This window comes from Daucus carota, chromosome 9, assembly GCF_001625215.2.
Source record: "Daucus carota subsp. sativus chromosome 9, DH1 v3.0, whole genome shotgun sequence".
Taxonomy (NCBI): domain Eukaryota; kingdom Viridiplantae; phylum Streptophyta; class Magnoliopsida; order Apiales; family Apiaceae; genus Daucus; species Daucus carota.
In genome coordinates, this window is record NC_030389.2 from 4,631,160 (window position 1) to 4,656,604 (window position 25,445).

Below are 25,445 nucleotides of genomic sequence, written 5' to 3' on the forward strand. Positions count from 1 at the left end.
ACAGTCTGTGATTCAAGATGAGAAGTACATGAAGCGATTCAAGCGAAATAATCCTCATTGATGTGAGGAGAGTCACAAGCTTAGCTCATTGAAGTAAAGAGCAAGAGTTGCAATAGATTAAGTTATACCTGTATATGCATAGAAATTTTGAAAAAAAATCTGAACTTAAAATGAAGTATTTGCGTTTTTCCAAGTTATTCACAAACCAAATACAACTCCAAAAGGAAAATGAGTGCAAATTTTTCTTTTTAGTTATATCATTATATAAGTCTAATAATAATATGCCTTCAAAAAAAAGTCTAATAATAATATAATATCATTAAACAAAAATAAAATATAAACTCAATTGAAATATACATCTTACGGTTGTGAACCCTATTAGCAGGGGTTAGCGTGGGCTGGTTCGGGTCGGTTCCGGGATCACCGCAACCATATATCTTCAGTTTTTAAAATCGAAAACCCCAACCGCCGGTTCGGATTCGGTTTCGGTTTAAAAACCCCGATTCGGTTATCGGTTCGGTTATAAAACCAGAAAATTTTATAAATTAATAATAATATACGAAGAAGAAGTGCTTCTTAAGTTTAACAAAATTGTGCTTATCACAAAAGAAAAAAAAATTACTCCCACCATTTCTTATTATAATTTGACGCTTTGACTTTTGGCACACACTTTTAAGTCTTTTGACGGGGTGGTTAAAAATATTATTTTTAATTTTTTTTTGAACAAAATTATATCATCAAAATTTTAATTCACAAAAAAAATTAAACAAAAATAATATTTTTAACTACCCGGTCAAAACATTTAAAGGTGTGTGTCAAAAGTCAAAGTGTCAAATACAGTAATAAAAACAGTGGGAGTAAGTAACTTCTTCAATCTCTGTACCCAATGGTGGAGTTATCCTCTGTTGTCCCCCCAGACACCTGGATTCGACTCTGACTCACCCTGAGAATTATTAGAACAAATACTAATTTATAAGACATATAAGCCAGCATCGTCAAAAAAATTATAAAAATTCAGCATGTATAACTCATCCTTCTCTAATAAAAGAAATAATATCGACTTAAAAGCATTAGTTGATTCTCCTTTATAAAATATAAATATAAAGAAGATAAATCAAAAATACACGTAAATCAAAAATTAAATGTTCGTAATCAACTTTCTGATTTCATATTAATCACATCAATTTATTAATTAATACATATTTATGAATATTTAGTCATGATTATAAAAATTATGTTTTGAAGATATATCTTTTTCTCTACCTCATTTTTTTTATCGTATGAGCATAGTTTAATTACGGGTCTCGATTATTATAATAATACATCTAAGTGATATTCTAAAAATGGGTTATTTCATTAATCTATTCATCATTTTAATATTTTAAAAATATCTAAATACCTGATATCATAATCAGGTTGTAATTGACAGTTCGAGTGTTTGTCTCGATTGCATTGCAAAAATTTATTAAATTTTTCATTTTTCATAAAAAAATAATATCTGATATATTTTTGTGAGCTTATTTTATAAATGTAAAATTTTCTACTTTATATATATTATGACAGTCACGATAATAATCTTTTATCACGTATAAATATCAATTTCTCTCACTTCTAACTAAAAATTAGTTCTCTCGTAACTAATATAAATAAATTATACTTTTTAAATATATATCAAAAAAATTATCACATACCATATTTTTCTTACAATTTTACTATATTCAAACGCTCTTATGCAACAAATATATTTTGCAACCGAAAGTAATTAAATGTAAATATTTTTCCTAACAAGTTGATTTTGGTTTAATTCATTGAAGTTGTATTTGATTCAACTATAACAAGTGGAAACAATTAAAAACGACTTCAACTCTTATATTTGAAGTTTGATTTTAGTTGGAAGTATAATTGTAATCTGCAAAAACATACTCTTGCAATTCTTTTCGGAAAAACGTACAAAAATATGGATTAAATTTTTTTTAAAATCTAAAATAATTGTTTGAATATCTTTCAAAAAAACCCTTTTTTTCAATAAAAAAATGATCGATTTGGTCCAAAAAATAGCTTCTGCTGTGAAAGCCGACCTTTGAATCCTTAAAAGTTGAAGTCAGCTGAGACACAACACCACTGAATTTGTTGCACTTTTGTGTTGTGTTGTGCACTTGTGCTGTGTCTCTTTCATATTAATACAGAAAAGGAAACTTCCAAGTAACTGCACTGCACGTTGAAGCGATCTCATCTTTCTCTATTATTTTCACCTAACATCATCTTATCGAGCTTCTTTTGTTTCCCATATATCCATAAAGATTCTTCATCTCTAGATTTCTTGATAAAAACCCACTTTTTCTTGGTGGGTTTTGCCTATACTCAACTGGGTTTATCTTATATTCTAGTGAGGTAATTGTTTTAACTTGGGTTTTGATTATTGGATATTAAAGTTTCAATCTTTATTTGATTTTGTGGCTTGTTTGTTGAATTGGTGATTAGGGGTTGAAAATGGTTAGTTTTGGCTGTTGTTTAAGTGTTATTGAATTGGTGATTGTTAAGTTCTTGATGATTTCTATTTGGGTGTGATGAGTTTATTGCAGTGTTAAGATATGAGATTAATATAAGGGTTTTGTGATTTCTATTTGGGGGCTCAATTGTGTTGTTTTTGAGGGTTTGACTTGGAATATTTATTTTTGTGTATGGTTGTAACTTGTAATTTATTGAGTTCAGGACTGGATTATTAGGTGCAGTTGGTTGGATCTTTTGTTCCAGATTTTATAAGTTGTGATAGATGAAAGATAGAGGATAGAGGTTATGGCACCGAGAGGATTGGATGATGAGAGGGAGGGTGAGGAATTGGACACATTGAATAGGGAACACTTATTCGGTGTTCCGCTGATTGAACCTCATCATTATCGAACACGCTTTCCTGGCGCGGTTAGGCTAAAAGCGTATATATTTGATGGGTTAGGGAATTATTATAATAAGGAATGGGATCTTCAAGAGGGGAGTGGCCAAGAGTTTTGCTGGTACCATGTAGAACTTCCCAAAGGGAATCAGAAACTATCGCAATCAGCACAGTATTTGATTGATGCTCTTTGTCCACCACTAAAACTTCAAGATATACTTTCACTAGTTAGTACAGGACCCTTTTGTGGTCATGTTGATGGTGCACTCGTATTCAGAGTAAATTCTCCGGGTCCTGCCTCTAGCAAATTTACATTCAGAATTGCAGCGAGGGTTACTGAGAATTCTGTGATTACTGTATCTTTAGGTCGAGTTCCACGACTGGGTTTTTCACCTGTGGGCCAGTCTCTTCTTTCGGAGGTTCCTAGGGTGGAGAGTCCTAGTGGTGAGCATAAGGACAGGAGTGGGACTGTAATCGAGGAGCATGTTCTTGATTTTTTGTTGAGAATGAATCATTCTGAGGAGGCTGATAATCCTGTGCCGAAATCTGTCTCTAATCTCGTGGTTCACATCATCGACACACATGTGGATCACCTTCAAGATGTTGTGACGAAATTCGAGATGGACCTTGATTCAGTGGAGCTTGATTTGGATAGAGGTATGTAAGTCATGATATTGTGCTTTTCATATAACTTTTTTGAAATTTAGCATGGCATCGGTATGTTGTTATACGATCTAGTTGGATTGTCAATTAAAATTTCTAATTTTACATGTTTCTTATCATGCTGCTAGCCTGCTACTAGTATAACATTTTGTGCATTTCAGTCTACTAAATAGGTTGTCATAACTGACTTAGTTAATATATCTCTGTTTCTTCCTATATTAATTAGAAGGGAAGTAAGGTCCAAAACTGTATCTTTAGCATATTCTATATGTTGAAAATGGTCAAGTTCCATCTATAGTGGTATCCATTTAAGTAGACTAACTTTGTGTTTTATCGAATTTAATTGTTGAGCGTGCTTATTATATGCAACTTCTCTGGTCCTAGTTGCTTTACTTGCACTGCTGTTTCTCATGTATTTTAATTATAGCATTTAGATTGAAGGAAAAAAATGCTTAGAGTTTCAAATTTGCATCACTTTGTCTTTGCTTTTGCAGGTTTGAGATTTGTCTTTGCTCCAATACGTGTTTTGATGCATATTTTTGATATATTTAAATTTTTTTCTTTTAACTATACTAATGATATTTAATCTATGTGGCATGTTGACATTGTAAATTTCTGTGCATCTGTTAGATTATTTTAGTTAGCATTGAGAACTGAGGTACTTCTATGTTATATACATTGAACTGTCCTTAGAAGCAGGTTGATGTTAAATGTGCAACTTTGTAAGTGATTTAGATGGAATTATGGTTATAAACATTTGTAATTGATTGTTTACTGATAACAGAGGTATGATCGCTCACCTAGAAATGAAGATTGGCCGACTAGTACAGGATTTACCATAAAATATTTGTCCTGCTTGTGGCTTATACACAGGAGTGTAAACTGATAATGTTTTTAGTATATATGTTTGAAATACAAGTACTTACCTTGTTTCAAACAAACAAAAAAGATATTTCCTTGTTCTCATTGTTCTAAACTAGAACATAGATTTTTTTAGTTAGATGATCGAGTAGCCCAATGTTCCTGATAGTAGTTTGTGTTCATATGACTCATGACTGAGATGTATGGATCTTTTGGAATTTTGAAGGTGTACTTGACTAAGAGTATATTTTATCTACAATTTTTTAAACCCAGGGAGTACTTATTGTTCTTGGGTAAAACACATCCCTATTTTAGGCATTTAACTGACATAAAAGGAGAATGATGTGTCTGTTAGTAAGAAATAGTAAGATGGGCTCTTTAGTATATTCTTAATGATGCAAATTGCAGTATCTATAGTGTACTATAGATGTAAGTCTACACTACAGTTGCTGGCACAGCTAGTGAAATTTCTGCTTCTTTAAAAACTCAATAACTGGTTTCTGAATGTAATCTCATTCTCCTATCATTTAATTTATAAAGTTGCCTGATAAGAATATAGTATAACTAGTTCTGGAGGTAGTGTAAAATTATTTTTTAAAGTGAACCTAGTATATAATCTCCGTGCTATTATGCCATTTCTGTAACCCTTCATATCTTCTGGCCTTAACTTTGATTATAGTGTTGAACTTTTGGTATTCGTGTAGAGCTTGGACATGTTTTGTCTGAATTTTGCTTGTGCCCTGGACATGGAACACCTCTCTTGCAGGCTATAGTATATAATCTGGTTAATTGACCTAAAAAAACATATTATCTAAATTAGAAAAAAAAAAAATTATCTAGATCCTTTTATATAAATACTTGATAACCTCGTCTTAACTAGTTTTGTAAGGAGGTGATTTTGTTTCCTCTTAAACTATTTTTAGATACCTATACAGAAGCATTACATGTAAGTTTATACAACTGGAGACATGCACTAGCACAAATTCCCAAAATCTCGTGTCATGAAGATATTTATTGCTTTATCAGTCATTAATATCCCCTTGTTACGGTTGTAATCATATTATAGAAATTGGATTCATTGTCCTTCTGTAATATCTAATATGTTGGATTAATTGCTTTAATACTACACAAACTATGTCTATTGTATTGACATGATAGAATGCATTACAGGCTGTTTCTGTTTTCCTATATCATCATAATGATTGCATCTAGGAACCTTTATCTATGTATGTGCAATAATTATATCTTTCTCGGCTGATTTAGACCATGATATTGCTCATGGTTGCAGGAGGTTTTGCTCTGAAGAAACAAATGTTAGATGATAGAAGGTTCCCCAAAATGCATTTGGACTTGCAGCGCCTGCTGCAGGTAAAGTCCAGTCCACTTCAGTCCATCTAGAAAATTAAGTGGGGAATAATCTTTGCACCATTGGTTAACTCTTACTTGCAACAGAGTGAAAATTAGAGCAAATATGTCGTGCTCTATTTCTTAGACCAACAAATTTACTTTGGGTAAAAACTTGCAGAACAAAGCCGTAAGAGGCTCTTCTGTTTGTGTGACAAGTATCATTATTATCAATCTCAAAGAGATTCAAGTTAATAGAACTTTGAAATCTGATATTTTCCAGAGGAAAATGTTTTGTTTGCATTTACCCTAACTCATTTGCAGTAAAATAATCATTTGCAGTAAAGTAAAATTTCTGTCCCGGCTGAATTACCTAAATGATAGCATATATCATATTTTATTACAGGTGCTTGCGCATGGAGAACAAGTATTTCCACGAGTTAAAGAAAAGTGTTCTCTGAAAGTTTGGTTTGCTAGTGAAGACATTAATTCTCTTGAAGAGTTGACTGGGAGATTCAAGAGATTAAAGGAGAATGTCGGATTTATAGCTAATCGTGTAACAGCCGTCCAGGCTGGTCTTGATAGCTGGCAAGCGGAGCAGATCAACAGAAAGCTATACTACCTCTCTTTCCTATCTATTATATTCCTTCCTTTATCAGTAATCACAGGAGGTTAACATATTCTCACAATTCTAAATATATATCCACGCTTTGTTGTCTTTCAAGTCATGTTCATCGTTTCTTATTATGTTGACAGTGTTTGGAATGAATGTGGGAGGAGTTCCATGGACAGGACAAAAAGATCCAAAACTAAAGAATGGGTTTCTAAATGTTATGCTTCTGTGTGTGGCAACGCTGGTTCTCGTACTTCTTTGCTTCCTCTTTTCAGCACTCTACACGCGTATGGATGCTTGGCGTCGAAGAAAAGATTTGACAAGAAGCTTGTCTATTAACAGAAGATTTAGCAAGAAAAGTGAAAGAGCTGGTTATCTTCGGATTTGAAAAAAAAAATTAAAAAAATAGACAGATTACTTGACATATTTCATATATACTTGTAAGGCTCAGATGTCTTAGTTTTGTCCTACATTACAGAAGTGCCAGACTCAAAGTATTTTGTCAGTTGCATGATTTTAATCATATATTCATCAATATATTGTGCAACTGTCTGAGTGTTCTTATGAATGAGCAATCAAATTTGAAGTGTTATCTGTCAGCTGGTGTTCATTTACTCATAAGTTGCATTTTCTGGTGAGAGGAAATGTTTCTAGTTGGGTTTTTTTTTTTTACCGTGTGCAGGGACACTGGAAACACAAATTTGATGAGTTTGATAGGAGGGCTATCCATATTTACTATTAGAGGATCAATATCAAATTCAGAAGTTAGCGCGGGTATATCATAGAAAAACCGATGTTAGTTTTATAAATGTTCTAGTCTAAATTCAAACTGGGTTAATTTTTTTATATATACAGTAATTGCCAATTTGAAATATTGACAATTGTTACTTTTCTAGTAATTTATTTATGGAAATATCTTAATATCTCTTCGTATAGATTTGTTAGGTGGTGCTGGTTATATTGCTCCAAGATAAATTTTATTTAGCCAAGATTATTTTTAATTTATTGGATTTTATATAGATTCTATTTTTATAACAAGTCACACTTTTATTTACAAAATCTACAGAAAAATGATTTCTTTAATAGATATTAATTATAATAAAAAAAATCTAGAACCTTCATTATTTTACCATTGCATTTTTTTGAAGGGACCATTGCATTTTTTTTAATTAGATTCATAATTTTTTTGGACTATATATATTATTAATTTATATTTAAAAATAGCCTATTAAAACTACTCACATTTAATATAAATAGGCAATTTTAAAACATGAAATATTACTCATCATAAATCAAATTTTATTCATTTGTGTGCTTAAATTAATTTTCTCCAAATAAAAAGTAAAAAATAAGAAAAAACAAATCCCAAAACCTAGATAATTCTAGAAGGTTCATGCACTATATCAATCACACACGCCGCACCGCCTTCATTTATATCCTCATCTCATAAACCCTAAACCCTAACATATACACACAATACACGTATCTATACATACAGACTCTTCAAGATTCTTAGCTCTCTCCACGATGGCTTCCACTCTGTTGCTCAGATCTATTCGTCGACGCGAACTTTCATCTGCCTTTCAATCTGTAAGATGAAAATCCCTTTTTACTTGCATATTTTTGTGTGGTTAGTATTAGAGATTTTGTTTTTGGGTCTTGATGGTGTATTTTTGTTGTTAGAGGTGTTTGATTTGATGATTTGTTGGTGGGTTTGTGTTTGTTTGGTTGAAAAGGGTGTTTGATTTGGTGGGTTCGGGCTGTTTGGTTGTGAATCTTGATTTTTTGATTTGTTTGTTTTTTGTTGAATTATGTTTAAATATTTGCGTGTGATAGTATTTTGATTAATTGGTTCTTGTTTAGCTGAGAAAGTTGTGATCTTGATGATTATTTTCTTGTGTTCTTGTTTATGTTTGTGTGTGTTGGGGTGTGGAAATAAGGACATGAGGATTAGATTTGAGGCTATGATTCGATTGTCGGTCGGTCCAGAATTGAGTTTTGAGAATTATGTTTTGTGGGTTTTTGTTCAAATGGGTTAGTGATTTTGTTATGTTTTAATTTTTATGTTGTATGTGTTGGGCAGCAGGTTTTAAGTGTATATATGTGATGCTGGTAGTTTGATTGTATAGGCGAGTATCTTTTAGTTTGTGCTAATTGGAAATGATCTTGGCCTTGTGGTAGTTGAAAATGTGTGTGTGATGAACAATTTTTGGTTGCAGTTGGCTGGAAATGCTAAGACTTCGTGGTCTGCGTCGCACATGAGCAATAAATGGGCCAGTCTTGCCAGACCATTCAGGTATTTGTGTTGTCCAGAATGAAGAATCTTATGTTATTTGATTGTGTTGTCCCTCCTACCGTGGTTGATTTGTCTTGTACATTTGTAGCACCAAGCCTGCTGGTAATGATGTTATTGGAATTGACTTGGGTACAACAAACTCGTGTGTTGCTGTTATGGAGGGCAAGGTAATGTTCGAGGGTTGAGAAAAAGGGATTACTTTACTTTCTTTCGGAAGGTGTAAATATGCTTACCTATTTAACTTCTTTTCAGGCTGCAAAAGTCATTGAGAATGCCGAGGGTTCTCGCACAACTCCATCAGTAGTTGCCTTCAACAACAAAGGAGAACTTTTGGTGGGTACACCAGCTAAGCGTCAAGCAGTGACCAATCCTACAAACACAGTGTTTGGAACCAAGCGTCTAATTGGCAGGAGATTTGATGATCAACAAACACAGAAGGAAATGAAGATGGTTCCATATAAGATAGTTAAGGCTCCTAATGGAGATGCTTGGGTTGAGGCGAATGGTCAGCAGTACTCTCCAAGTCAGATTGGTGCCTTTGTGTTGACCAAGATGAAGGAAACTGCCGAGGCTTATCTTGGAAAGACTGTAAATAGTGCTGTTGTTACTGTTCCAGCATACTTCAATGATGCACAGAGGCAAGCCACAAAGGATGCAGGGCGTATCGCTGGCCTTGATGTTCAGAGAATTATTAACGAACCCACTGCAGCTGCACTTTCCTATGGGATGAACAATAAGGAGGGTTTAATTGCTGTTTTTGACCTTGGTGGTGGAACATTTGATGTTTCCATTCTAGAGATATCAAATGGTGTCTTTGAGGTATGAAATTTTCCTAGGCTTATTACTTTTATTGAATCCGATTGGTGTGCTAAGTGTTGTTCATGTAGGTGAAATCGACCAATGGTGACACATTTTTGGGTGGAGAAGACTTTGATAACACTCTATTGGATTTCCTAGTGAGTGAATTCAAGAGGACTGATAGTATAGACCTTTCAAAAGACAAACTTGCTCTGCAGAGACTTCGTGAAGCAGCTGAGAAGGCTAAGATTGAACTTTCATCAACCTCACAGACTGAGATTAACCTTCCCTTCATCACAGCAGACCAGTCTGGTGCAAAGCATTTGAACATTACCCTGACCAGGTCAAAGTTTGAAGCTCTGGTTAATTCATTGATTGAAAGGACCAGAGCTCCTTGCAAGAATTGTTTGAAAGATGCTGGAATATCAACCAAGGAGGTAGATGAGGTCCTACTTGTGGGTGGGATGACCAGAGTTCCAAAGGTGCAGGAGATAGTCTCAGAAATATTTGGCAAGAGCCCTAGCAAGGGTGTGAATCCCGATGAAGCAGTAGCTATGGGAGCTGCCATTCAGGGTGGTATACTCCGTGGTGATGTCAAGGAGTTGCTTTTGCTGGATGTCACTCCTTTGTCACTTGGTATTGAGACCCTTGGCGGTATCTTCACCAAATTGATTACTAGGAACACAACTATCCCGACAAAGAAGAGCCAGGTATAAACTCATTTCCTTATCTCGAGTTGTATGAATTCTGTTCATTTGATCTACATATCATTGTGCTGATTGCAAATTTCTTTTTCAGACGTTTTCAACTGCTGCTGACAACCAAACTCAAGTCGGTATTAAGGTGTTACAAGGTGAACGTGAGATGGCATCAGACAACAAAATGTTGGGTGAGTTTGACCTTGTTGGCATTCCTCCAGCTCCTAGGGGTATGCCCCAGATTGAAGTCACGTTTGACATCGATGCCAACGGTATTGTTACTGTCTCTGCCAAGGATAAGACCACCGGTAAAGAACAACAAATCACCATTAGGTCATCAGGAGGTCTTTCCGATGATGAAATTGAGAAGATGGTTAGGGAAGCCGAGATGCATGCCCAAAAAGATCAAGAAAGGAAGGCTCTTATCGATGCCAGAAATACAGCTGACACAACTGCATACAGTGTGGAGAAGAGCCTGAATGAGTACAAGGACAAGATCCCATCCGAAGTTGCATCAGAAATCGAGGCAGCAGTGGCTGATCTGAGAAAGGCATCAGGAGGTGACAGTGTCGAGGAGATCCAATCCAAGATTGATGCCGCCAACAAGGCTGTCTCCAAGATTGGAGAACACATGAGCGGTGGTGGTTCAGCCGGTGGTTCCAGCTCAGGAGGGTCGCAGGGCGGTGATCAACCTCCTGAGGCAGAATACGAAGAGGTGAAGAAGTAAATCTCGCAGACTGGAGAAGCTAATTTTATTTTGCTATTAGCTGCTTGTTGAGTGGCAAGGTTTTTAGGAGTTTTGTATCTAAAATCTCGGAATGTTAAAGTTTGTTAGTCTTCCTACTTGATAAGGCCGGGTGCTACTTGAAAAGTAAACCAACATTGCCATCGATAAACTTTATTATTTTGTTACAGATGGGCACTATTATATCAAGTATTCTATAGTAATTGTTAGAGTCTTGCTATACTGACAATATGCTCTTGCCTAGCTGCTAGCATCATTATTTTGATTTTTGTTGAGAGAGTAACATTCTCATAGTTGTCTGTTCTTTAACTAATTTTTTTACAGTGTACTATCTATATGCAAAGTTGCCAACTTGGTAATAGGCAAGAGAAGATAAACAAGAGCTCTTTACATGTTGAAGTCTCAACTTGTACTTGCTGAGAGTTCTTGAACTCTTGGTTAGTTGACATGTACATGGAGCCAATATAATAAGACTGTTTGGATCTGATAGGCCCTGTATGCTCCTCGTTCTCAAATATGAACTTTGGAATTGGAATGTTGTCAAGATCAATGGGCTCTTTTTGGGCATGATTGGTTCCTGAAAGAAGTTTATCTCGGGGTTGATGACAACATGATCTTCAAGAGGAGAAGCTGGTTTTGATTCTTGTGAGATTTTAAGAAATATCAGATCATCAGCTATCTTCTTACTCTTCGAAGCCCTTGCCTTTGTTCTTGATTTTTTCTTGACTAGTTCTTTAGAAGCTTCCTCTTCTTGCATTTCAGCCTTCTTCTCTACTTCTAATTCAGCTTCCAATTCCAGTTTATACCTTTCATCCACATCAGACTATTCTTCTGTAACTCGAACAATTTGAAGTTCCCTTCTATCACTTTCTTCAGCAATTTCCTCAACTTTAGCATCAACAAAATATGGATGACTAGCACTTATGTATAACTTTTGACCACTTCTGAAAATGATGTCAAAATGTGCGAAAGCATCGATATGAGTTCCCTTGAAACTTTTGATTTCTTGGTCAAGAAACTTATACTTATCTAGTTTAGCTGGAAGATACTCCCTCCGTTTCAATTTACATGTCCACTTTGAAAAAAAAATTATGTTTCAAATTACTTGTCAACTTCAACTTTCAATGCAAAATCATATTAAAGTCAATTCTACTCCACATATCTCTTATTTATATTTCCTAGATCAATCTCACTCCACATGTTTTGGTCATTTAATGCAATTAATTTGTGGACAACTACTTTTCTTAAACTCTGTAATTTTTTGAAAGTGGACATCTATTTTGAAACGGAGGGAGTAATAAATATCACTGGAATCCTTGCCTTCTCTTGAATGTTGAGAATTCGATGGAATGAGAAGTAAGGGTTTGAATTAATTCCTCTAAGATGTTTCTACCCTTTCTTTAATAGATGGAATAATCAATTCAGGTGTAAATACTGTGAGAATTCTTGTGGTTGTGGGAATTTCAGCAGTGTATGGCATCAAAAGCTTTAGCAACTGGCTACAGCTGATTCGTTAAGATCTCTGATCTTCATCTGTTGACAATATCATAATTGATCTTATCACATAAAAGCCATTATTAAAACGCTGTTCAAAATCTCTAATCGCATAAACTGAGATTGAAGTACGAGCATCCTAACTATCTAAATGCCGTATACCAGTTATAGACATGCCAAAAGTATAAACTCCTAACAGATAAACAATCTTTCAAAATTTGAGTTCTTGTCATAAAAATGTTCACTTACCTGAATTTTAAATTTCGTGAAATTTAAGAGTTTTGGTGCTCATACTACACCACTTACATGGGCCTAGACTAAAAGAAATTTCGGCTTGGATCCCCGTGAGCATGAGCTTAGTATTTAGCCCGGTCCTCATGCCAGCACCCTATATCCAAGACAATATTATAATCCCATCCATGTAGTTTTGTTATTTTATTTTTTTTGACAAGTTTTGTTCAAATTTGTTTATTTGAGTTAAAATTTTTGAGTTTCGAACTGTAACCAACTCAAACTCAAAATCGAGTTAAAACCAGATGAGAGGTTTTTATATATCATAATTAAATATATTAAATAAATATAATACCTTATGTTTAATATTATGAATATATATTCGTTTAATTGATTATAAACAGACGAATCATTAAATTCCTTATTTTTGCTAAATTAATTATTTATATTTCAACCATATAATTATAATAATCTAATATCCCAACAATATTTCATGATTATTCATAAATTTAATCCGTTTATTTTATTATGTGTCTCTTATTATATATCGACACGCACTTGCACATAAAAATATTATTTATCAATATTAGCTATACTAGATTCTAGATTGTGCGAAAGAATCTAATCCAATTGAAAATGCGATAATTTAAATTTAGCGAAATGAAATTCAAACCTGAGTTGCTGCATCCGAGCAAATTGTGTATTTGATTATAAACTTTTTAAATCTGAAATAGATCATTGTTTTTAATTCCTGCTCCCGTACCGAAGAAAGTAAATTTAAGATTTTTTTTTAATATGCAAATTTATAGGTTCCCAAATTAAGATATGTTTGTTTAATAAATCTCGATATTCACACCCAAAATTTTATACGATAAAAACAAATACTCACGTGAAATATCCTCATCACCCTTATATAGTTACTCTATTCAGCGAGTAAAAGCCTGCAATTTCTTCTGGGAGTTACAATTAACGATGAGATCGCATCTATCGAGTCAGACGAAATTAAAATATTTAATACTCAAGCTCCGTCTTCAAGTACATTTTGACATTTGCAGTTAAATTGACAATATTTTGGGACCGTTTGAACGAGTTTAAAATAAGTATTTCTTGCTTAAAATAACAAAATGAAATAAAAGTTAGAAGTAAATTAAGATTTATAAATGATTAAAGTGTTTGGGAAATAAGCAGAAGCCCTGAAACAAAAGTTAGCATTCCTAGCTTTTTATAAGTGATTCTTAATTTTTTTACACAAACGGTACAAATAAGTGCTTGTAACTTAACCAGAAACCCGGCTTAAAAGCCGGAAACAAACATCCCCTTTGACTCAAATTTACATGTATTATATAATTGAGAAAATAATAAAAATTATACCACGAGGAAGTATATTTAATCTATTTTTTTTTATAAAAATATTTAATCTATTTTAATATGAAACTTTCAGATTTTAAAAATAATGAATAAATGATTTATAATATTTAGTCAAAAATTGATCAATTTGACTACTCGAAAATCAGAATAGACATGTAAAAGGGGACGGAGGAAGTAAATCAAAACACCGAATTTATTTTTATTTTTTAAATTAGACAAAACAAACTCTCCACAATAACCTGATGCTCATAAGACCTAGAGGCTAGAGCCACACCTTTAACATTTGACACCATCATCGATTATGATAACGTTGACAAAACCCTCCACTCCCTCCTTCACTTTCTCCAATTGGTGATAAGGATAAAAAGCTTTCAAAACCCCATAAACAAACACACAAATACAATACATACAAAAATTGAAAGAAAAAGTATTTACAATGTGGGCCAACTGATGGCATATTATTTTCATCACAAAAGGTACACCTGTCCATGTAAATGTCCATGTAAATTAATTACTCTGAATCTCGTTCGTTGTTTACACGTATTTTGAGGTTTTTATATAAAATATAGTTTCATAATTTTTTTTTTAAAAAAATTTTGAATAAAATTTTGAAAATCAAATTTTTATTTAGGAAAAAGAAAATTTATAAATATATTATAAAATTATATTTTAAACGAGTCTTAAAAAGCGTGCCAAAAAATAGCGTAAAGTGAGGGGGGACCGAAGAAGTATCGCACAACTGTTTTCATGTACTCATCTTCTTTCTCATTCTTTCATTGTCAAGTGTCTTTAGGTCTATGTTGAATAATATTTTTCCCATGCTTTTTCCACTTGGATTATAACATGTAACCTAACCACTAGGATTGTCAACATTGCTTATTGATTGATGAAATTAAGAGTGAACTGTATAGTGCCACTTAGCTGCTTTTGGTTGTTTGTTATTTCTTTGTATCATATAAATTAATGTTTGTGATGCTAATAACTAGGGCATGTGGGCAGGTGTTCTTTCTGCATTTTATTTTAACATTTTGATGGATGTGGTTTGGAAGGGTCAATATATGCCCTTTATTAATATCCTAGAGTGCCAATGATCATGATTGATGAATAATTCACACTTTATTCTGCTTACCAGAATACAGCCTTTTATAAGATTCCGAAAGTTGAGCACGGTTGAATAATTCAGTGGTTAAGAGTTTATCCTATGTCGTCTCAGGTCTGGGTTCGACCCTAACTCATCCCGAAAGTTTCGTAGAACAGATACTCATTTGTAAGGTTATAAAACGTAGAACAGATACTCATTTGTAAGGCTATAAAAAAAATAAGATTCCGATAGTTCCTGCTTCCTCTGGTTTTTTAATATATGACGTTTGATTTTTTGAAATTTTGAAATTTTCCTTTTCTGAATAAATATATAATCAAAATTTTAATTCACAAAAAAAATCAATAAAGAATAATATTTTTAATATTCGGTCAACCCATCTAAAATTACGCGTCCAACTCAAAAGTGTCAAAAAAATATTAAAAAAAAAAAAATAAGATTCCGATAGTTCCTGCTCCCTCTGGTTTTTTAATATATGACGTTTGATTTTTTAAAATTTTGAAATTTTCCTTTTCTGAATAAATATGTAATCAAAATTTTAATTCACAAAAAAAAATCAATAAAAAATAATATTTTTAATATTCAATCAACTCATCTAAAATTACATGTCCAACTCAAAAGTGTCAAAAAAACAGAGAGAGTATATATTAAATTAATGATTAATGGATACTCGTATATATTATGGATGGTCTGAATTATAGATGGACACGATAAATGATACACATTAATCCTTCCGATTATTCCGGTGTGCATATAAATTAGGATTCCGAAAAATAAATTTGACCGTTGAATTTGAGCACTGCAGGAACATGTCAATCAATGTAGGACTACCGACTACCTAAGGGTGAACATTTACCGTGAAGTGCTATTGTTCACTTGAGTGAGCTTCCAAATGTTGCATGAAAACATGTTTGATTAGTACTGTTAGATTATCCAACAAATGTTGCATTATAACATGCATGATTAGTACTCTCTGATTGGATATTGAAAATAACAACCAATCATTGTCCCTTAAGATAGAATCAACCATAATGTTAGTAGTCATTAGGTTCCACAAGTTGCGAATTCCACTTGTGAAATATCATGGGAGGCAGCCATATCAACTCCATATTAGTGTCATAGAAACCAATATCTTGATGTGGAGCTCGTGTGTTGATTTCAGAGGCATTTTACTAAACTAATATTTTCATCTTTTCAAAATTCAAAACTAATATATTTTTCGTGTTTCATGGTAACCGAACCCGAATAAAATCTGACGGGTTCGAGTTTTTCTCGGTTGGAGTTGGGGTTCGGGTTTACAATATAAAATCAGGTTAGGGTTTAGTTTTACAAAACGCGTTTCGATCGATCGTTTGTTATCCCTACATGTTTCACTCAGATAATTTCAAGTGAAAAATATACCTTATGTAAAACCAAATAACTTTATCTTGGCCTCATAGTTTGGTCTCACTTTCACGATTTAGTAGTAAAAAGTGAAAATTAAAACTAAATGATGAAGGCTCTGATCAACTATTAATCTTCGGAAGGATTAATCAGATAATTAATCAAAATTAATTTAATATAATTAATTATATATGTGATTAGTTTTTAAATTTTATCTTTTTTATAACAAATTTCAATATTATGGCTGATTTAGAACTAATTAGTTCGATTTTTGATCGATTAAATATTAATTCGACCAATTTTTATAAAATCGCATTAGAATACGTCCGATTATCTATTAGTTAGCTAGTGATAAACCTTAGAACACTGCTGAAGACTACCCCTAGTAAAACAGGAGGAACCAAGGACATAAGAGGAGACTTATTGCTTTAACTAAAGAAGTGGATTATAAATGAGAACTTGATTTGAATGTATAAATTGTTAGAAGTTTTTGGATTTCGTGACTTAAAAGTTTGAAGTTAATTAAAACAAGAAGAAGCTGTGATGAATCATAAAAAGTTAGAGCATCTCTAACGGCGTTGGCTATAATAATTGGCTAAATTGAACCTGTAAAACATTATGTAAAATTTGCTGAACCTGTAAGACATTGTACTTCAATGGTATTGGCTATATTGGTTGGCTATAATTTAAAAATAGAATGTTATTAATATTTTAGTTTGTTAAAATAGAATATATCAGTTTAATATGGTAATAAATGATGTGCAATAATCTTACAGATTTCTTACAGACCTGTAGAGGTTCGACAAATATAGTCATCCATAGGAGGTTGGCTAAAATTATAGACAACAGGTTCACGTGGTTGGAGTATGATTTTTTCAACAGGTTGGCTAAATTTTTTATATTTGGAATGTCAACTCACTGTTTGTATGGTTGGAGATGCTCTTAGGATCCATATCTTTTTTTTGAGCTTTTAATAGCCATGAGAAGTATTTAAACTTTTTTGCAGACTAACACTTTTTTTATAAAAAAGCTCCGAAGCGGGGTTGCCAAACACCCACCGAGTCTCTTTCAATATAGTTACGCATTTTAGCCCTGTAATCTTCTAAAATCCCGGTTTCTCTGCTGAATGATTGTACGAGGGAAAATGGTAATTGTGCTAATCCAGAGTTTGCCTTGAAGGGAAGCAATCCAATTATTGTTTAGTTTATATAACAATAAATACTTGGGTGTTTGACTTGGCTTAAAAGTCCGGTTTCTGATTTTATAAGTATGAAAAATTTATTTATATCATAAAAAGTCAAGAAGTACTTATAAGAAGTTTAGAATATTCCCTGTTTGGGGGAGATCGAGGAGCAGAAGCTACTTCTTACTCCTGTTTTTCTTAACCCCGTTTGCATAAAAAAGTAAAGAATACTTTTAAGAAGTCGTGAGAAAGAAGTTGGAAGTAGAAAATGTTAGCTTCTGTTTACAACTTCTACTTCTTTTCGAAACACTATAATAACTTATAATTATTAATTTACTTCTCATTTCTACTCCACTTCTTTACCTGAAACAAGAAGTCACTTATTTCAAACTAACCAAACGAGCTCATTAGCTTCTGTTTTATAAATTTTACTTCTTTCCCCGCTTTAGGTATTTATAAATCTTAACTTCTAATTTCTCTTCTTTACTTTAAGGAGGTCACCAAAACAGCCCATTAATCCATCCATACGTCCATCAGTGCCAACCAAGTACTGTACTGAGCCCTCAATATTGAGGACAAAACTAGCTAGTTGAGTAGTACTATATCTAATTCTATCACAAGTCATCATCTTTATGTATTACTTGAAGAACCCGGCAAATGTGGCTTTTCGTGTGAATTTAAGACTCAGGCTTCATTTTTTTCTGCTACATCATCACTCATGGGAAAAGCTTTTCCCTCCATGTGGACCCCTGTTTTAAATGTCGCAAACGCATTTTAACTAACTATGAGTGGTGAAATACTGAAATTCGAATCTGTTGCACATGTCGTCTTGTTAGTGAATTTCTCTATCGAAGAATAAATTTATCATTGAAAGTAACAAGTAACGTATTTGTATAACCAAATTTCGAAAATTAAAATTAATTATTAAAAGATTTTAGAATTTTCAACTTATTAAATTTTGATTTATAAATCAAGAAATGACTTATAAATTTTTTTATATAAACAAAATGAAAATTTATTTTTGACCTATAAACATGCGGGTGTTTGGGAATAGAGTTTGCGGGCTTAAAAGTTCAAAAGTCCGCATCTTTTTTTGGTGCGTTTGACAAATGTTTAGAAACACTTAAACCAAAAGAAACCTCGAAAAAAAGCTGGAAGATCTAGCCTTTTTTTGGATATTCAGCTTGTGCTTCTTTTTAAACGAACTCTGTTCATCGGCGCTTGTTAAAAGTAATCGATACAAACAAGAAGCTAGTAATTGGCTGTATTGCATTTTTCTTTCATGCTAAATTGTTGTTATCGTTTCTGATCAGTAATTTTCTTATTTTTTATTCTTGCTAAACTATTTCATGTATTATAGTATTAATTAATAATAAAAGGTACCTTTTTACTTATATTAAATAAATATGAGTATTAATAAATGATGTATCTTTTTACTTGTATTATCTGCAGTTATTAATTTTTTTTTAATGCAGAGTTTAAAATTTTGTATTTGTAAAATATTTCATATATTAATAATAAAATTTCTTATATTATTATAATTTATTTTTTAAAAGAAACAAATTATTATATTATAAAATTACGAAACTATACTAAGCTAACTTATATGTTAAGTTATCCAAACACTTATGTTGTGTTTGGTTGGGAAGAATGGAATGGAATGTAATGAGTAAAAATATTTGAAACTAATAGCGATAGGAAGAAAATTTTAGAAAAAAATTGAGGAAATGCAAAATTTCTATGATGAGATTTGAGGATGGGAGGGAATGGAGCATTTCATCTCAAATTGAAAGTGTGAAATCTAGCACATATGTAAGGAATGGAATGGAGGAATCAGGACTGAATGAAATTTCTTGAAAATTGCCTATAAAATAGTTCATTTTTCATTCAATTTCTTCCGGAATCATTCACCCCAACCATACACAACATTAAAAAATTTATAAGTTACGGTATCCAACGTCCACGCACTTATAATAGCTTATAAGTCGAGATCAACTTTTTTACCACTTCTTTCAAGTCCAGCCAAACTGCTCGTGGCCCGGCCAACAGTTCCGGTATCCATGAGCTTATATCCATGGGCAACACTTGTGAAACGTACGCTCGTGACTTTATAAATGTACTCAATGACAAGTTGCCTGTTGGTGTGTGTCCCTTCTACTCCACTTCTGCATGTTGTCACCTTAGTGTATTCAATTATATATAACCACACTCACCCTGTGTTAAGACTCTGCTTAAGCCAAATGCAATTAAAATCAAACCTATCCATTATGTCTGGTTTCCAAGTAGATTAATATGTTACGTTCAAAACAAATACTGATTCGAATCTTAACAAACTATGAATTTGGTCCGAAAACTAGTCATTTACTTTTAGGACAGGTTCTGGTTTGCTGGGTTTCTAATAGATCAGATTTCCAGAATTTTCTCTCCAAGATTAACATAAACACGCATAAACATATAATCCACAATTATATTTACAAACACACTGATAACTGATAGCACATGATGACATATGGTATATTGTAGCTTTAAGAGTAATTAACAATAACACAACAGAATTAAAATACTAATACAAAACTAAAAATTTCAGCCTGATGTTTGCGAGACCTTCACCGGAACAACCTTACTACCGCCCTCCTGATTGTAATTCCCCGCCACCGCGTATCCTGGCGCGGGCTGATACTGCAGGGGCACTGGCCCCTGCGGTTGCGAAACTACGCCCGGAGGCGTAGTATAGTAAACTTGTCTACCACTAGCACTGTCATAAGCAACCTGTGTGTAACCGCTGTCCATCACAGTAGTTGTTGCCTGGAACGGTGTCGTTTTGGGGACTACTTGAGGCGGTAAAGTAGGCTGTGGTGCTTGTGACACAACATTGTATACAGGCTGCTCCCTGTAAACTTCAGGTGTCATGCGCTGCATATAGTAGCCTTGATTTGGTTGACCGGCTGGTCCGGTCACGGGTCGGGCCATTTGGTACATGTTTGGTTGCGATGGAATCATGTAAACTTGTTGCTGTTGCTGTTGCTGCTGTTGATGATCTGGTCCGATTGAACTCGGGGGATAAGGCATCTGTTTTTCCGGCCAGTAAGTCGCTGGAATTGGAACAGATTGTGCGGGTAGATGCGCGGGTAAAGTCTGTGACGGCGCTAATTTTTCCGGCATCTTTTGTACATAATACTCATCGCTTTTTCTGCGAAAAGCAGCGGCCTGGGGCTGCTGCTCTTCGCTTATTCTTAGTCTTTGCAAGTCCTGGATATGTTTCTGGATCGGATCGTGTCGATCAGACACGATCCGATCCTCGTGATTTTGAATCACGACATCCGCCTCCGAATAACCCGGATCCCGAGCTCTCGCCATCGCCGCCGCAACAACAGCCGACGGCGGCACAGCTCCTTTCTCCAGCCCGAACAAAAAATCAACGTTATTCGGAGGCGGAACAACCGGAGCCTGAACGGGACCGGTATTCAACGCGTCAACAAATCGGTCCCGGTCCGACTTCGCGTCACCAGATCCAAAACTCCCGGTCTGGCTACTCACCGTAAACAAAAACAACCTCAACCTCGCCGGTTTCGAAGACGCTCGATAAAGCCGATCATACTCATGCATCATATGCTCCAAATCATCATCATTAGTCACCGAGATCAGCGCGTCGAGATCCTCACCAGGTAACTGATACTTAAAACAGACCTCCGAGTTGTCGCAAATCGCGGATAACTTACCCGCGAGATGCGCAAATTTAATGGATCGATCGACCGCTAAGATCTTGGTTTCGCCACCCACGTAAGCAAGCTGGTTGTCATGAGGGCGAGGATGAATTTTGCCGCCGTAACTGCACATGAACTTCACCTTGTAGTTTGAGTCCTCCCAGGGTGGCGGGTTTTCGAAGTCGATTTCTCGGGATCGGGGGGACGAGTCGCCTGACTCAGGGTAGGAGTTGTAGGAGAAATTTTCCATTGGAATTGGAAAGTGTAGTAGAGTTTGGAGGAGCAGGAGGATATTAGTTTGAAAACAGAGGCAGAGGATATTATTGTTAAAAGTTGGGTTTTTGGGTGTGTTGTGAAATGATGCTAGGCTGACTCGGTGGATGTCCTGTACAAGTGACAACCCTCTTGATTGTTTTGGATTTTTTGCCCTTGCATTTAATATTGGTTTTTTTTATATAGTTTGTTTCTTGTTCATTTAGTGGCTTAAAATTGGGTTTTTGTTGTACCAAGACTTTAAGTGAGCTATTTCTTAAGGTAATATGTTTAAAAATAAGCAGTAGCTTGTATAAAGTTCAACTTTCTTGTGTTAAACATAGATGCCCTTTGGGTGAGTTTAAAATAATTACTTATCGCTTAAAATAAATAAGTGGAGTAGAAGTTAGAAGCAAGATAGCAAGATAAGACTTATACGTGATTAAAGTGTTTGGGAAATAAGTAGAAGTCCTGAAACAAAAGCTAGCATTCCTAGCTTTTTATAAGTGCTTCTTGATTTTTTATATAAACAGTACGAATAAGTGCTTCTAACTTATAAGCCGTGAAGTCCGGCTTAAAATGGGTTGCCAAACACGCACATAGATTTATATTATTTACCCGTAGACCATGGTTTCATTTGATTATTTTATGTTTAAAATTTAGTGGGTGTTTCACAACCACTTTTAAGCCGGCTTTTCAGCTTATAAGTTAGAAACACTTATTCGTACCGTTTCTGTAAAAATTCAAGAATCATTTATAAAAAGGTAGGAATGCTAACTTTTGTTTCCGGACTTGTACTTATTTCCGAAACACTTTAACCACCTATAAGTCTAATCTTGCTTCTAACTTCTACTCCATTTATTTATTTTAAGCAATAAGCAGGTATTTTAAACTCAACCAAACGGCCCCATTCTTCTTTCTTAAAACTATATATAAATATTTTAGTTATTTAGAGAAAATATTGGTTTTTAAAAATCTGAATTGTTAAATGTTTCATAAATACTCAATTCCGTATAATAATTTATTGATAACATTTTTTTTAAATATATTATTATTTTTGTAAAAAATCTTCTCTCATTATCTCCTACTTAATTTTAATAACATCTTATTCTTTTAAAGTTAATTAAAACAAATGTAAAAATTAACATGCTAATTTATTTTTGAAAATTAATAAGATTCCATTGACATCAAGACAGTTTAGATAATTTGATTGTATGATCTCATTACTATATATAAATATAACATTTGAAAATATATAAAAATTTAAAGGGCATGCCCAGAGTCTGTGACACTGAAGTTAGGTCCAGAGAAGAATTCTGACATTAAAGTTGCCTTCCTTGCTTATCAGGCCCAAGAAGGGCACTCGAGCTTTCTCTTACTTCTTGGCAAGACTTTTCTTAACCACAGCCAGGCTCATTTGCATGTGCCAAATCAAATCTCAGCAACTCAGCAAGTCAAAAACCCAACAGTAATTTCTAAAGCCGATAGCGAAAGAGTTAAAAATACTAATCAATACTGTATGAATTAAAGAGCATTCAAGTCTAGGAAACTGTCTTTCTCATGTATGCCCAAAAGCACATAATAAACACCAACTCTCATGGAAATGGCTTCTTTTGATTGGCGGAATTGATGCAAATGCAGGGGGACCATCAACATAAGTTATTATTTATCCACCGATCAAAAACTAATATTTTCACGAGAGTTAGTGACTATTGTGTGCCCATGGACACACCATAGAAAATTCGATAAATAAATAAATAAATAATCACCCTCCTCACGACTATACATGTCATGCTCTGTTTTAAAAGTCAGGGCAGAATCTGGTTACTTTCTTCAGGCATCTATTGTTATGAAACAAATACGAGAAATGGTTTCATCATCTTTCACGAGGAAATCAGAAAAAAAATTAATTTTCTTTACAACAGGTTCTTGAACATTTGGAGGGCAAAATTTTTTAAATTATTTATTCATAGATACTATATTAAAAATAACTAGTACAAATTATTTCTTTTATTTATTTTGTTCTAGGTTTTATTTTCTGTTGAAGTTGTTTAAGTCAATGCTAGTTGGATAAGGTTGTTCCTGTTTCTTAGCATTTTGAATAAGTCTTAGGAAGTTGAGAAATAAGTGGCGTAGAGGAGCATTTCTAGTATGTTTAGTTTTCAGTTTCAGTGATATATAGGTGATAGGTCAGCTTGTATTTTAACTAATGAAGTTTGATTAGACTCATTTTTTTTCTCCTCTCGTGTGTTCATTGTTTAGCCTTTATAATTGTTTGTAGCAGGCTTTACTTTTCTTCTGTTTTGTTTTATGGTATCAGAGCTAGGTTGAGTCTTTTATTGTCTTTTCGTCTATCAAGTCGTTGTCTTGTTGGAAAAGATTATAAGGTTAGAAGAAATAGTCTTGCTATGGAGGTGGGAATCGGAGGCAATGGTTCGAGCATTGGCAATTCTGTGGAAAAGTTTGTTGGTACTAATTATAAGTACTGGAAGATGTGTCTAGAAGTTTATCTTCAGGGTCAGGATTTATGAGAGATTGTTACTGGAGCAGAGAAGGAACCAGCAGACACTCCAAACAATGCGGAACTACGGAGGAAATGGAAGATCAAATGTGGAAAGGCTCTTTTTGCTTTGCGGACTTCAATCGGAAAAGAATTCATTGAGCATGTTCGAGAGGTGAACTCACCCAAGGAGGTCTAGGATACACTGAAGCGATTGTTTTCGACAAAGAATATTGCAAGGCTGCAGCTCCCGGAGAATGAGTTAGCCATGCTCACCCAAGGAAGTTTATCTATTTCTGAATATTTCTTAAAGGTTAAAAATTTGTGTGGTGAAATATCAGAACGAGATGAGAAAGAGAAGATCAGTGAGGCAAGAATGCGACGTTTTCTTATACGTGGGCTGAGAAAGGAGTATATTCCATTTGTGACCTCAATCCAAGGCTGGGCAGTTCAGCCGTCTGTTGAAGAATTAGAGAGTCTTATTTCAAATTAGGAAGCACTGGAAAAGCAGATTGGAAGAAGTGTTGAAGCAGAATCAGCGCTCTTTTTGAAAGGAAAGTACTACAAGAAGCAGGGATCATTTGGAAATAAAAGTAATCAAGGTAGTGGGAAACCCGGCGGTGATAATTCACAAAATCACAATCCCAGCACATTAAGAAAAATTGTCGAGTGAAGCTTTCCAAGGTGAATGTTGCTAATGAGAAGGAAAATCCAGAGCCAGGTGAATCAAAGGAAGATATAAAATGGGAGCAGTGTTTTACGGTAGAAGTCAGGGACCAGAAGGTGGAATCAGTTCTAATTCAAGCACTTTACAGTCACTCAGATGATACAAAAGAGTGGATCCTTGATTCCGATTGCTCTCATCATGTAACTGGAGATGAATCTGTATTCACTAAGTTGCATAATCACGACGGGGAGCGTGTCATCATCACAGCGGACAATTCGAAGCATCCAGTTGCTAAAGAAGGGACAGTGAAGATCAGCTCAGATGACAAAGAGTTGATGAAATTGGACAATGTGTATCATGTGCCAGGTTTGCAAAAAAATTTAGTTTCTGTCTCTAAAATTACAAATTCTGGAAAGTATGTTTTATTTGGTCCAAATGATGTCAAAATTCTTGATAATGATAAGACTCTTGAGGCTAATATCATGTTCACCGGAGAAAAGAAAGATTCCATGTATGTTATGTCAGTAGGAGAAGCTTATGTAAAGAAGACAATCCAAATAGATAAGGCATCAATTTGGCATGCTCGCTTAGGACACTTGAGTTTTCCACTCTTACAGCAAATATCTTCGCAAAAATTATTAGACGGGATGCCAGCC

General features: G+C 34.1%; 3 protein-coding genes across 4 annotated transcripts; 2 read left to right on the forward strand and 1 right to left on the reverse strand.

The window, feature by feature from the left end:
• Positions 1 to 2,119: 2,119 nt before the first annotated feature.
• LOC108202444 (uncharacterized) lies at positions 2,120 to 6,970 on the forward strand. Of its 2 annotated transcripts, XM_017370827.2 has the most exons (5): positions 2,120 to 2,391; positions 2,713 to 3,547; positions 5,703 to 5,782; positions 6,165 to 6,429; positions 6,515 to 6,970. In XM_017370827.2, the coding sequence occupies exons 2-5, from the start codon at positions 2,797 to 2,799 to the stop codon at positions 6,757 to 6,759; spliced, it is 1,341 nt and encodes a 446-aa protein (XP_017226316.1). In that variant the 5' UTR covers positions 2,120 to 2,391; positions 2,713 to 2,796; the 3' UTR covers positions 6,760 to 6,970. The 2 variants fall into 2 exon arrangements, with proteins under 2 accessions (XP_017226316.1, XP_017226315.1); XM_017370826.2 differs by having other exon boundaries at positions 2,155 to 3,547.
• Positions 6,971 to 7,769: 799 nt separating this feature from the next.
• LOC108202443 (heat shock 70 kDa protein, mitochondrial) lies at positions 7,770 to 11,077 on the forward strand. The gene is made up of 6 exons (XM_017370825.2): positions 7,770 to 7,961; positions 8,591 to 8,667; positions 8,756 to 8,834; positions 8,920 to 9,486; positions 9,555 to 10,175; positions 10,264 to 11,077. The coding sequence occupies exons 1-6, from the start codon at positions 7,899 to 7,901 to the stop codon at positions 10,888 to 10,890; spliced, it is 2,034 nt and encodes a 677-aa protein (XP_017226314.1). The 5' UTR covers positions 7,770 to 7,898; the 3' UTR covers positions 10,891 to 11,077.
• A 9,020-nt stretch (positions 11,078 to 20,097) lies between these two features.
• On the reverse strand, positions 20,098 to 21,772 carry LOC108203171 (uncharacterized). The gene has a single exon (XM_017371944.2). The coding sequence runs from the start codon at positions 21,618 to 21,620 to the stop codon at positions 20,250 to 20,252; it is 1,371 nt and encodes a 456-aa protein (XP_017227433.1). The 5' UTR covers positions 21,621 to 21,772; the 3' UTR covers positions 20,098 to 20,249.
• Positions 21,773 to 25,445: the final 3,673 nt, after the last annotated feature.

Coding starts and splice junctions, on each gene's coding strand:
- LOC108202444 (XM_017370827.2), top strand. CDS start 2,797: ATGGCACCGAGAGGATTGGATGATGAGAGGGAGGGTGAGGAATTGGAC. Junction 5,783..6,164: donor ACTTGCAGCGCCTGCTGCAG/GTAAAGTCCAGT, acceptor ATTTTATTACAG/GTGCTTGCGCATGGAGAACA. Junction 6,430..6,514: donor TTTATCAGTAATCACAGGAG/GTTAACATATTC, acceptor TTATGTTGACAG/TGTTTGGAATGAATGTGGGA.
- LOC108202443 (XM_017370825.2), top strand. CDS start 7,899: ATGGCTTCCACTCTGTTGCTCAGATCTATTCGTCGACGCGAACTTTCA. Junction 8,668..8,755: donor AGTCTTGCCAGACCATTCAG/GTATTTGTGTTG, acceptor GTACATTTGTAG/CACCAAGCCTGCTGGTAATG. Junction 8,835..8,919: donor TTGCTGTTATGGAGGGCAAG/GTAATGTTCGAG, acceptor ACTTCTTTTCAG/GCTGCAAAAGTCATTGAGAA.
- LOC108203171 (XM_017371944.2), bottom strand. CDS start 21,620: ATGGAAAATTTCTCCTACAACTCCTACCCTGAGTCAGGCGACTCGTCC.